Raw genomic sequence first — 14,487 nt, 5'->3', positions numbered from 1 at the left:
TGTGTGTGTGTGTGCGCGTGTGTCTGTGTGTGTCTGTGTGTGTGAGTGGGGGATGCATACTCATGCATGCACTCATGTGTTGCCAGCTGGCAGAATGTAGGCCATGGAGGCACTGCTGCACCATGACGTGCACTAATATGGAAATGACCAAAATCCCATTCATTACAGTACCACCACTCTGTGTGTTCATCCTCTCTCTATGTCTTCTTCTGTCTCCTTATATATCTGTCAGTCCCTTTTATATGTTGTGTTTCTTTCACACAAATTATCCATGTGTTTGTGAAAATCCTTGAGCAAATACCCTGTCTTTTGCATTTCACGCATCTTCCTCTTACCTGCATTTTTATTTTTAATCACTCCCCCCAATGGCATTTTCTCAGACATCACTGTTTCTCTAGTCACTCCGGCTTCTTTGTCATTTGTCTGTTAGTCCTCAGTCCATCTCTTATGTAACCTAAAACTGTGGCAGAATGCAAAAAAGCTTTTACTAAACGAACAATTTCGATGTAGCACTAACTACCAGCATATACGAATAAGTCTGTGATTTGCAATATAATAGATCATTAAGGGAAGTTCTGCAATTACAGGAGTTAGTAGGAGCATACTGGGAGCTTGGCAGGCTCACCATGTTCTTGTAATGCTTCGGATTCAGAGCTAATTTATAATTTTTGCTGCTTGTCATCATGCCTCTGCCCTAACTCTCTCTAACTACTCTTAAGCAATGGTGAGATGTAGCATAACTCACTGTACTTTTTAAACAAGTTAAAACTTGATTTTGAGTTTTTTAATAATTACATAATAAGTATAATTATATCATAAAAATAATTTAGTAAATGTTCACATTTTTTCTCGCCAAAAAGTACCATAATCAGTGTATTGCTTTACTGTCAGTAAGCAAAACATTTGGTGACTATGAGGGGTTGAATATCTTATTTTGGGGAAACAGACTTTTTATAGTTTTCATTTAGAACCTGTACCCTCATTGGATGCTCAGGAGGAGTTGCCCAGTAGGAGCTTTAGTTAGTTGTGTGTTTGTTTGCTGGTTTGTATTTCTGAGATAACGAGTGACAGGGCAATAAGTGTTGATACTCAGAACACATTTTTATATAATTTGTTGGTTAAAGCCTTATGCTACAGTCATATTGTACACTGCTCTTTTACCAGCAGTAATACTAACCATTCAGGATCCATAGATGATTGATCTAATTTGCAGTGTACTTAGACTATATTCAGCAGCTGTGTAGAATTAAAATGTATAGGTACACTCATGTGGCCCATGTGTAGACTATTAAAACAGTAATAGAGAGGAAAATGAAAAAAATATATAATATAGTTTTTAAATATATGTACTGTATATATATTTTTAAATGAGTTTGAAGCAGCAGAATAAGTCTCTTTAGATAATCGGTGCTTAATATGGTATATAATCAATTACATATCGTTTGAGATTATTACGATTATTTTCTTTATTAGTCTTGGTGGTCATTAGTCAAAGTTTTTAAGATTAGGTATATTATTGTCATCTGTTCACAAGAATAATGTACTATATATCTTTCTATGTCTGCATGCATTACTGATCGAAGAAAAATATCAGTGTTTGAGAAACTCACTTAGCTGTGCTTTATTGCCTTGCGTAGTGCGTCAGTGGAGACAACTGACCCTCAGTGACACGTACGTGTGTGTGTTTTTGACCATGGCTAATGCATTTCCCTCCAACAAGCTTAGGATGTGGGTCAGATGGTCTGTATATGCGTGAAAGGAAAAATAGCAGTATACCTATTGGGCTCATTCTTAAAAAGTGTGTCATCTGTATCATGCATACACTTGTATAACTTTTTATAAAAGATGAATAAAGTCCAGTTGTACTATACAAACCCACACATTAACACTACCGGGCTATTCCAGATGGCGAGCCTTTAAATCAGCAGATTAAAATATACACTATGTGATTAAGTTATATGCTAGGGGTTGGACATGGAGGGGTGGGGGTGTTTTTATAATGTGAGGTCGCTCTGGTAAATACTGGCTGTGAATCTGTGTGAATGTATGATCATGTGAGACAGAATGTGATAAGTATATGTCTGACATGCCATGCGTCTGATGCTCTGAGGGTAACATTGACTGCAGGCTTAGATCTACCCGATCTGAAGTCAAGCATTTAACCCAACAGCCTACTGTACACTCTCGGCTCTGTACTACTGTGTGGCTCCTTTGACATTGTCCACGATGTAAAACTCACATCTTCTTTTTCTTTCACAAAAATGCAAACACATTTAAAAAGACGGTACATTTTGATGAAAGACAATCACGATCATGGATTTCATTTAATAAATAAAAAAAATACTAAAGCCTGTCTGACTGCTTATTGTGTTAGCAATAAATTGTGACATATCTATTTCTCTGACTTGAAAAATATATTCGGCTAGAACAAACCTACTTACGGAACTCTCCGAACAGGGGGTTGCGGTTAACTGTCATATCGCAGTGATACGTTGCTTCTTCACCACGGTAAGAAAACATCCATACCCTCACAGCCCTAACCTAGTGTAGCCGCAGTAGTATTGTCTTAGCCCTAAATCCTTATAAATTCGCCTTCACATCTTTACTTGACCTTGTGATATTTTCCATCAAACTATTCAACCGCAGCCCAAGTGTCAGTAATAAAGTTAATGATGGCTGAATTCCATTTAGCTGCTTTAGTTTCAGGGTCCTGTTATTGTACATGCTGGTTTACTGTCACAATGTCATGGCTTACTCGGACACTTAAATGGAACTGAGCCATTGTTAATGTTAACGCCTAACACCTTTGCTTCTCCTACTGTGACAAGTCAAAATGTCTGCTTTAAGGAAGGCGTTTGTCAGTAATTTTAGTGAGTAATTAAATATGTTATGTTTTGTTCAAGATGTCTTTCAATTAGTAAATGGACCAGAAATCTGAGATCCGATTCAGCACAACGAGCCTGAACTCGAAACTCATTCAGTTAAAGGTCAGATGGTACTATCAGTCTCACATGAGCGTCATATTCAAAGAGAAAATATGTAACAACATATAATTTTACAGTGGTGTGAAATCTTAAAGACCCTGAGCACGCACGGCTGTGTTTTTAGTGCTTGTGCTTGACCTAAGCATAATGCCCAGCTGATTACCATAGTCAAAACCAAAGTAGCCCCTTTTTAATTGACAGAAAGATGTATCAACATGTTCCTTTGCTCTTAATATATGCTGGAAAGGTTTTAGGAAATGAACAAGAAGGTGCTGGCAAACTGCAGGGACATGTTTACTGCTAGAGGGGCGAGGGGTGAATGGGAGGGGGATGAGCACTAGTCAGTCTCAGACAACAGAGAAGATAATCCAAAGATAATTCAGCCACCTTTGCAATCCAAACTACTTGCATCACATGCATTTCCGCACACTGAAAACCTCCAAATTGTTTAGTCTTTAATCTCTAGAGGGCGGACCCTTCCAATGTGTTAGGGTCAGAGGCAATGAACCTAGACGGCTCAAAGACGTCATGGACAAAAAGTTAATTAATTTCCTGATGAGCAGACATTTTGAGCCTGCAGAAGGTAGGCAGAACTAAGGGGGCACGACTGGAGGGTGTTTGACTGACAATAAGGGGCGCACTCATGTGGAAAACAAGCATGTTCCCGTCCTGCCCAATTTAAGCGCCACTTTTCTGCAAATATTCTCATCGTGTGTCACAGCACATGTTGACAGTTCTGTGTGGGATGACACATCATTCTCATGCCAAGAACCTCAGTACTGGGAAATATGTTGTATCTTATTTTGTCAAATTTGAAGGCATTTTACCATAGTCAAGTTGTCAACGCTTTGTCAAGAAAAGAAAAAATAAATAGGTATTATATGTCGGTTGCATGTTAGTAATATTGATGATCTTGTTAGTAATTTCTCAATCGTTAGTTTGAAATAACATAGCCAAAGATGCATCACAGAAAATGCATAAAGCATTTCAACTATTTTTGTTATTATAATCAAATGTTGAACCTGATGAACCGGTTGAAGTTGATGATTTGACGAATTTAAAGGTACTACTGAGGCTAGATATGAAATTCTATCCCAGTCTTTGAGTATTTTATATGCTCTTAAAATCCGTTTTACAATCTCCATCATGGACAATCATGCAACACTTATGTCAGCAGACATAATCCTTTCTGTCTGTTCTGCCTCACCCAAGACAAACAGGAAATTAAATGGGTCTATAACTACTTTCCAGCTATCCTGTTTGGGCAAAAGTCATCGCATTGTTTTTTTCCATGTGGCAGCATTCAGTTGTTTAGTGGTCGCTGATGTTAGGCAGAGCATCTGTCATACGTGCGCTGTATTTTAAATCGGAATGTTACTCTTGTGTCATTATTTAAAATGTATTCCGATTTGGGCTGATGGTGTGCAGAAAACTCATGCATTAACAAAATGCATTCCTCGCAGGGATCAAACAATGCGGTACAAATGTATGGTACATTATCTGTGAATTTTTTTTACAGTTAGAGTTTTGTATTACAATATTCATGTATCGCCTAGTTCTGTGCTCTCCTTGATGACATAAAGGGGTCGGACTTCAATGCTTATTATGTTCAGTTTTTGTTCAGACTGTGTCAGCTGTGTTGATTCTTCTATGGTATTTTATTCTATGGTTTTCCCACTGCCAATGATAATGCTGATAATGTTGGTGTTTATGTTTACAATATTCACCCCCTTAGATTAGCATATTCACTTGCTATATGCTACTATTTAGCACTAAACACAGCTGAGGCTGATGGGAATGTGAGGAATTGTGCAGGTACTTCATAAACCAAAGTACTGCGCAACACTTTGACTTGATGAAGGCGCAAGATGAAAAGTCAGGAGACTAAAGATATTCTAAGTCAGTCAGTTGAGTTGGTCAGGACATGGCTTGTGTCCTGGAGATGGCAAGGTGACAACAAAGGTTTTAATAAACCTGTCAACCCAGTAATGAAAATAGCTAATTGATAGTTTAATTGCAACTAATGAGTGGTTGACCTGGTGGATTTAGTGTATTATTCTGAAGGCCTACAGCGATAGTCTTTATTCATCAGTATTCCTACAAAGTTAATAAGTGTATTTTTGACCTTTGAAAATTGATTAAAAAAAAAGCAAAAAAAGCACACAGCTATCCTCTTTGACTACAAGAGCATGGAGATTATCCTCGTTGACTGTGGGATAACTTATTTTCTGAAAGTAATGGTAAATACTGGCTATGAATCTGTGTGAGTGTGTGAATATGTGAGACAAAATGTGTTAAGAATATGTCTGACGTGCCATGCATCTGATCTGCTCTGAGGGTAACATTGACCGCAGGCTTATATCCACCCGATCTGTACTACTTTGTTGCTCCTTTGACATTGTCAACGATGTAAAACTCATATCTTATTTTGTAAATATACAGACACATTTAAAAATATGGTACATTTTGATGAATGACAATCACAATTCCTTTCATTAACAGCTTAAATTACTGGTCCGCAAAAAGCTTGTCTGACTGCTTATTGTGTTAGCATTAAATATAAAAATAAAATATCTATTTCTCTGACTTGATGATATACTCCGCTTGAACAAACGTACTTATGTTACTCTTGTAACAGGGGTTGGGGTTAATTGCCATACTGCAGTGATACGTTGCTTCTTCACCGCGGTAACATAACACCCATACCGTCACAGCCCTAAGCACTTAGGTCTACACACTGCTATCCTGTTTGACTACAAGAGCATGGAGATAATCCCCGTAGACTGTGGGATAACTTCTTTTCTGAAAGTGAGAAAGTGTTAAACAGCTCTCTGTAGAAAAGAAATGTACAGTCAGTATTTAACCTAGGAAATGAGAAAAGTTGTGGGTACAAATCATTACAGAAATAACCTGCAACACAGTTATAGAAGACATACATTTTCTCGAGTCTATCTAACAGTTAGGGTGCAAACTATAACTGCAGCACAGTGTTTGAATGACGTGATTATAGAACTGAGGTGGAGTCAGCATTGTAGGCTGCAGGCTGCAGCACACCCATTGAATATCTTTTTTTCCTTAGGATACATTTTTCCATTGACCAACAAAAACAACATGTTATGTACAGGCCTACATGTTTGCTCTGTTAATCTGCCATGATTGCTAAATTAATGTTTTCCTAATGAGTATGAGCATTTTCCTTATGAGTATGAGCATTATTGATTATTTATTAATTTGTTGAACCAATATTGTAAAAAAAAATCTTGTAGCTCCGTTAACTGGAAACTATGGCCAAGCGTCAGCCATGCTGCATTATTCAGACATCTGGTGGTTTGTACTGTATGTATGTAGTTGTTATTTTTTTCATACCGTATGATTTTCTTCTTGTTGGTCTGTGTGTAGAAATAGACTTGTGCAGAAAGAGGTTGGCTCGTACACTGAGTCACGTTTTAAAACATTCCACTCTAGCTGTTTCATAAATTGAAGACTTTGCCCATCCATTACCAAAAAGCTTTCTAATAGACTGTATTACTCTCTAAACCAGTCAAACACTGGTAAAAAAAAAGTTTAGTTTGATCTTTTATTACATTTTTGTACAATGTTATCAAATTAAAAAAAAAAAAGTTTTTGTTGTTGTGTCTTTTATGGTAGCAATGACAAAATATACTTGAACTTGATCTACTATAGACACATAATAATTAATAAAACGTGAAGTCATTATTTATTTGAATGTACTTTTTGCCATAATTTCACTACTTCAGGGAGATTTTTAGTAGAGTGCTTTGCTAAACTTAAACTGTTGTTGTCTAATCCTTACCTTGTGAGTCCACATCAGTTCATTTCCTTATAGTATGTGTTGGTTCTTGGTGTCACCAATTAAAACAATACATTTTTGAGATTTGAGGTCATCTTAAAATACCCAAACACTGAAGTGCAGGGAATCTCCTCCCATCTTGGCTTTTCCACCCTCTCCATCAAGTGTGTGTTTGTGGGCGACAGGAGGTGAAAAGAGGGACTGCGTGTCAAGTGAGCGAGTGCTGCAATGAGGGACTCTGCAGAGTCAAGGGCTTTTCATGTTCTGGCAGATCTGAGACTGACTGACTGACTCAACTGCAGAAGACTGCCAACGCCTTTGGTTTTTTGTTCTTTACTCTTGCCTCTTGCACGCCCATTCCTTGTTTTTTCCCCATCTAGTTTCATTGTCTGTCTTTCTTTAACCTTTTCAGTTTCTTATTCCCTTCTTTGAACTACATTTTTTTAATTTTCTGAATTCGCTTGTGTATACTTTTCCCACTGTCCACTATTTCCATCTCTTATTGTGCCTCTTTCATTCCCCCATTTTTATGTCAGTCATGCTGGATTTGTCTCGTTGCCATCTGCTCTGTGTCTTGCTCCTCTTATGTCCGGAGTTACTGATGTCTTACCCAGACAAAAGGCTCCTCGGCTGGGCTTGACGCCAGCCAGGTTAGCCCGTCTCTTTGCTGGACCCCTGGAGGTTTCAGATTCTCAAGTGACAGAAGCCTTATGGTTACCATGGTAACTGCAACTCTGGGATTGGGCCCTTTACTCTGGGGTTAAACTACTGTAAAAGGTTTCAGAGGAAATATAAACTGTGTCCAAAATGTTGAGGGATGCTTGATTTTTTTTTGCACGAGGACTACAGATACATGTTAAAGCCTCCCTTATTCTCAAAAATGTGTTCATGTGCTTATTGTAGGATGTTTGAGCTTCACTGTGCAGAATGATGCCGTGTATAGTTTGACATTAGATGGCTGTTTTCATATTCATCTTCAGAAAAGGGAACGTTTCTCTGTGCTCAGTTGCTCACCTTAAATCTGAGGTGAGGAGTGTATCTACAAACATGATTTTGTGACATTGCAACTAGTTCAGAAGCCAACAGTGGTGCAATATCCACTTTATGCAAGTGTGATGTGGAAACGCACTGAGAAAGTTTCTTTTAGTGAAGTAGGAGACAACAATTCTTTAATACTTTCCTTAAAGATATTAATATACGTCCGTTATACTCAAGCCATTGCTCATGCTAAATGATCAGCTCCACAAAACTCTCTCTATTTGTCAGTATGGCTGAAGATGTTCAGCAGATTGTGGTGTCTGGTGACTTTTCCGCGCAGAAACTCAAGTGGAAAAAATTACTACCAGCAGCTGCCTGGAGAAGGGGGCGGGTGTGTGTGTGTGTGTGTGTCTGTGGGGGGGTCACGAAAGGCTTTTATCATGTGGACGCACCAACAGTGTTGTTGTCATTACCTAGAATTTCTTATGGAGGTGGCAGAACCTACGCACTATTGCTTTAAGGCATTTTAACTTTTTTATAAAAATCATCAATTATCAGACATAAATCATTATTATTAAAAAAGGTAAGACTCTTGAACTTCTTGAAAGATCACTTATTACGATTTATAAAGCAATTAACAAATGAAACAACAAAATACGTTCTGTGAAACAACACTCCTGATCGACACCTTTTAAGCGTTTTCTGATCTGATACACGTATCGAAAGCACAGCATCATTAGTCAGTGCCTTCCAAAACTGTTAAAAATAATTTATTGAAAAGAAATCTCTTTTATGATCTGACATTGCTATGGTTCAAGCTTGGTAATGTTCATGCACAAACATGACTTGGTTGGGCTTAAAACAAAAACACCTTGGTTTAGGTTACAATTACTACTTTGTTAACTTTAGCAGACCTTTGTTGTCATTAAGAGAAACCAAGGAAACCAACACAAGTCTTCCGTGTTAAAGTCATACATTTTGTTGGGCAGACCTTTTGGCTGTATAATAACGTCACCCAACTTCCTCCTTGTTTCCCAGTGGACGAGTCATAATTACTACAACTGCTAGAGGACTTCGTCACTTGAACATGTTGTTATGAGGCATTAGCGAAATGACTGACGCTGTCATTTTTCTCGGGAGGACAGTCTCATACAAATGCATGTTATATTGTCAAGCTTGGTGTGGTCCATAATTTATTATAACTTTTTAGTCAAAAGAATATAATGATTTTGCCAGACATCTTGCAGCTTCCATTTCATGCAGCAGTAAAGGCATCATAGACGTCTTGCTTTAATATTTTACTCAGAATAAGTGTGATAGTTTCACTGAAGTGTTGCACCAAGCTCTTTTAAAAACAATACATGTGACTGTAATTCAGTGTTAAAAATATCTTTCTTTAAAGTTACTTAAGTAGACATTTCAAGCTATGTTTATGTATAAAATGTGATTATTCCAACTTTTTTTTAGGTTAACAGAACGGTACTTATCCACTTACACTATTTGACTCATGTTGGGGCTGTTGTGACTTGGTTGGCAGAGTTTGGAAAATAACATTTCACAGTCTGGGGTAGGATAATTTCTCTCCCATGGTGATAGAGGTATGTTTGATGGACGAGTATAGAAAAGAGAGGGGTAAGAGGACATATCAAACAGAAGAAGGCGTTAGTGGTTGAAGTTGGGACAGTGGGGTTGCTGTGTGTGAAGTTTAAGAGACGGAAAGGCAAAGCAGAAGGAAAGATATATGTATTAAGTGAACAATGTAAACAGAAGGAAATGTAGAAAGAAAGCGAGAGATAGAAAGAGAAGGATATCTGTATTGTGGCCCAACGCTGAATGCTGCCTTTATGAGCAATAGTTAAAAGGACACTGAGGCGTGAGTCCATGTAACCATAGCAACCTCCCAGGAGCCCTGTGACGGACGGATAATAGAGTGAGAGAGGAGTTCCTTTTCTCTTCTTCACCCGTCGCTCCCTCCCTCCCTCCTTCCCTTGTGCTCACTTGTTCTCACTTCCACTTCTCTCTTGGGCAGTTTGTTGGATCCTCGCATCTTACGGGATATTCCTTGACTGTTTTCTTGCCTTTTATGTGCGGTCTGAAGTTTAAATCCCAGCCCAGAAAAAGGCTGCTCCAGACAACTGTTGCCATAATTGCTTGTTGATATCTTTCTGAGTGACTTTTATGGACTCTCAGAACTATTTGAGGACTTTATTTTTGTGCATCCAGAAGGCGGTTTTGTGTTGGAACTGAGAGAAATGTGCTCCAGAGGCACTGTCTCAGCCCGTGATTCCTTTGTCTACATTTCAGAAGCTGTGCTGTCAAACCATGGTGCTGCCCCCGAGACCAATCGCCCTGAGAATATGCAATGCTTAACAGTAAGTATATTCAAACCTTACTTGTTGTGTGTGTGTGTGTGTGTGTGTGTGTGTGTGAGTGAGTGTACAACGGAAACATTTTGTAAGTTTAATAGAGTGTGGGCACGTGGGTACATACAGTAAATATTAACTATATTGCTGTTATTGTTTATTGGATGTTCTTCTCTATACAGGTGCATAATGTATTTATTTCTGTGATTGCTGGTAGTTTGCGTGTGCCTTTATTTGTTTTTATTTAATGTGTTTGCATGTGCGTGCACAACATTGCACCATGTCCAACATATTCATCATGCATAAAAATGCCCTCAGTAAGATACAGTATGTACTGCATGCATTCCATGTTACACATTCTCAGCAACCATGGCAACTAATTGAATCATGCGTTTGAGTTCTGAGCGGTGAATGGAGCAAGATGTCATTTCTTGAAAGACTATATTTGTCAAAAGGCTTACTTGCATGCGAGTCGCATGTTGAGCAGAATGATGGTTTGTCATGAGAAAGGGGAAAAGAGAACTGTGTAGTTGGATGTGAAGCCAGTTTTTCTTATCTGCTAATGGAAATCACAAATCCTTCCTGTGTCGTCCTCTCTCATCCTTTACATCTTATAGATTTGTAGTTATCTCTGTAAAGTTTAAATTTGGGGTTCTGTTTAAAGTTAAATTTCTCAATTTCTACATTGTTGACTGTATAGTAGCAATAAATTCCCTAAAAATGAATGAAGAAGACATCTTAAATTGTTAACAGAGACACAGGATCATGACTGGTAAAGGAAACAGTGATTATTTAATTCAGTATTTTCTTGACTACAGTAGCAATACTGACAACAACATCAACAACAGGAAGAGAAAGAGAACTTTTGGGTTTGGGACCGACTCTTAATAGACCTGCAAACGGCAAAAGTACAGTTCTTCTGTTTTCCCCCTATTTGGAGTGCTCAGTCCCCTACATGCAACAGTCCTTCCCTCACCCACTGCACTGTTGGCCTTGGGAGTGGTGACACATGGTTTGGCCAGCACCTTCTTTGCACTTCTTTTAATGTAATGGATGTGTTTTTAAACTTTGGCTGGAATGATGAAACAGATTTTGTGCTTGTTTTGAAGAGTAAAACATTTATCTCTGAAGTTAAATCCAGTGTGCTAGTTCTAGTTTGGCCACTGCATTAAAATTAAGAATTATTTTATTACTGCATGTAAACCTAAAAAAAATCAACATTTAAATACTGCTGGCTTAAATGCAAAGTGGTGCTGCTACAATGTTGTTAATGTCATACAGGGAAACAAACATTGATATTCACATATTAGTGCTGAGGGCCTCTTTCTTTCTTCCCTGAGTAAATTGAGCCTTCTTCCAGAGTCACACCAGAGATAGGATTGTTGGCAATGAATGCTGTATCTTTGTGCATGCTTTTGTTCACACTATAGCTGTGGGGAGATAATGTATTCCTCCATGACTTACTAATCCAACTTGATCCTGAGTTGGTCAATTTCCAGTGAGTGAGTGACTTTATTGAAAAATTGTCTCTGGTTTCTTATCCCACACAATGCCAATATGGATAATACTTTAGAAATGTTTTACATGACAGTGGCTATATTTAGATAGCACAGGCAACCCTCATTGAAATCAAAGTTGAAAAGCCAGCTGGCACATATTGGCATCTTGAATCCTCCCTTCATGTGTGTTTCTGAGATGCACCACATCTGTAAATCAGGTACTTGTTTTAAATGATACTTTAAGTGGAGGTGCTGCGGTGTATGGAGCAGGCTAGATGCAAAAAGAAGACCATACACAAGCACTTGAAAGGAAGCATATTAATTAGCTTTCAATCCAACACACTCTCGGCTAATTTGTCTACAGCATATTGTCAGAAGATAGCACAGCACAGCCTAAGCAGTGGCCTAATAAAACATAGTGACAGAACATAAGCAGAGAGACAGTGGAAACCACAACCATACAGTGCCTGGAGAGAAGTACCCCAGTCACTCTTGTTGAAGAATTCTAGTAGTTTAAGTTTAAACTTCTCATTTGTTGTAGAGTAGAGAGGGAAAGTAATTGGCAAGTTGTGGTTAGATTGTTCACCAAACTGGACATTTCAATTCTCAATACGTTTTTATAATTTTATTTAAAAATGATCATTATGACTTTGACTTTTGCGGCCAGATGCATAAAACTCTGTCGACTCACGACCAAAATTGTGTTTATGCAGAGAAGACATTTTTTTATTTTTTATAAATGTGCATTTGATTGACATTTTTACAGAACTCTGTGTAGCCTGCAAAAGTACCCAATCAGTAAAATTAGCAAAGAACCTAAAAAAAAATGTTACCCATCTCTTAACTACTATTCAGGTAAGCATCAGGTGCACACATTCTCACCACAAATTCTTCCCTTATATATTAAAATATAAGTTTATGTGTAGGAAATGGTGTACACATGTTTTTTCTGGCCCCTGAAGTGACTGAAAGCAAATCAGTATGTCAGTGAAATATATCCTTATTGCTTTTGAAACACTCCAGGATGTGAACTCTGTGGAAAGCAGTGGTCATATATATAATAAGCTGACTGAACAGGACAGATGAGCTTACTTTACTTTCACCTTTCACACACTCTTCCTCTTTTGACAGGTAATGCAGGTTGGGCACACACAGAAACACAAGTAAGGGTTAACTTAATTACCCTACAAAGTAGTGGCACTACATTTGACCTTATGCCTTTAAGTGCTTTGTGTACCTGATACACTGTACTTGGCACAGTGTATCAAAAGCAAAATGTTTAGTTTCTTTAATTGCAACAATCCGGCATTCAGTAAGTGAAAAGTTTGAGCAGCTTTTAAAGTCATGTGGAAGGTAAAGAGGGAAGTAATGATGTGTAGCAGCATTGAGATGGAAAAGTTTTACATCCGTATTTGTGAATGCTTCTTTCCTTTCTCCTTCCTCTCCACTCCCTCCCCTCTTGTTCTCCCTCTTCCTCTTTATCTCCGGGTGAATCAGAGTAACAGATGATTGTGTGGTTTGTGTGGGACAGTCTCAGGGGAGAGTTAAAGGGGCACACACACACACACACACACACACACAAACACACACACACATTCATGGATGAAATTAGGAGAGAATGGAAAACCTTTTAGACTTTCTCCTCTTTTTTGTACCCATTTTGCCTTGTTCGAGCTCCCTTCAAGACCGCTGCATATTTCCTCCATCACTGTTGTGGCCTCCTTCTCTCTTTTCCCTTTCTTTTCCTCTTCTGTCACTCCATGGCCATCACCCACACTACACAATGAGCTCTGTGGTATCATTAACTGTCCACTCTTTACCTACTTAAACATTTTTCGGTGTTTGATGATAGCCTTACACATAAATTATTTCAGTGATTTACACGGAGCTCATTGAAGGTTTTAAACACTTCAGATGTTGGTGAAGATAATGCTTGCTATCTACAAAGGAATGTCCCTCAGAAAACCACAAGGCTATTCCAAGAATATTTTCCTTTACACTGACTACATTTTTACAGCCTTCCCCTTGCTTTTTAGATAATGTAGGCAGACATTGTTGGCATTTGGGATAAATACCAGTCATAGTCAATGCAGTGATTTGGTGATGTGACATGCTGCGGCTTATAATCATTGTGATGTTTAAAGAAACTTTGTCTTTTTTTTTGAGAATATCTTTATTAAGTTTCCAAAGGGCACATACAACATAAAGGAAGGCAGCCATTGAGTAAAGAATGAAGCCTTCCTTTTAGCCCACTTGCAACTTCTTAAAAAAACAACCAATAGACAACAGAAAAATAATTTAAATAAATAAATAAATAAAAGAAAAGAAGGTTTGCATGACTGAGGCATACTCAAGGTAGTCAGTCAAAATGATTTACTGTAGCCATTGCATGTCATCTGGAAATATACTTTGAGATCTCAGATCATACTAGACCATAGAGGCCACTCCAAAGGGTCCGTGCACCATCCTCCCCAATATAGTCCAAAAAGGGGTCCCAGATTTCAAAAAAGCAAAATGCCATGTCTCTGAGCCAGAAGCTAATAGCTTCTAATGAGAAAAGCTCCAACACACTTCGAGTCCATTGTGAAATCGTGGGAACAGAGTCTGAGATCCACAGGAGAAGAATGCATCTCCTTACATTAAAGAGAAGCACCTCCAGCAGCCTTAATTTGGAGGAGCTAAGACCCATTGCTTTACGATTTAACCCCAGAATACAGCCGACAGGAGTTAGAGCTTGTTGTTTCTTGAACATGACATCAATTTCCTTACATATTTTGATCCAGAAGTCATTAATAAAGGGAATAATCAAACATACAGTGGAAATATGTACCTTCAGACAACTTACATTTGTT

At 38.3% G+C, this 14,487-nt stretch overlaps 1 protein-coding gene across 3 annotated transcripts in view; it reads left to right on the top strand.

Moving 5' to 3' along the window:
- Nucleotides 1-14,487, top strand: part of rgs3a (regulator of G protein signaling 3a) — a 192,821-nt gene that overhangs the window by 27,917 nt on the left and 150,417 nt on the right. For all 3 annotated transcript variants that reach the window (XM_032539756.1, XM_032539755.1, XM_032539758.1), the window contains one exon: nucleotides 10,078-10,145. In XM_032539756.1, the coding sequence (XP_032395647.1) occupies nucleotides 10,078-10,145 (68 nt within the window). The remainder of the gene's footprint in view (nucleotides 1-10,077; nucleotides 10,146-14,487) is intronic.

The sequence above is a fragment of the Etheostoma spectabile genome, chromosome 16, assembly GCF_008692095.1.
Source record: "Etheostoma spectabile isolate EspeVRDwgs_2016 chromosome 16, UIUC_Espe_1.0, whole genome shotgun sequence".
Lineage (NCBI taxonomy): Eukaryota > Metazoa > Chordata > Actinopteri > Perciformes > Percidae > Etheostoma > Etheostoma spectabile.
This window is presented reverse-complemented; position numbering and strand designations above follow the sequence as displayed.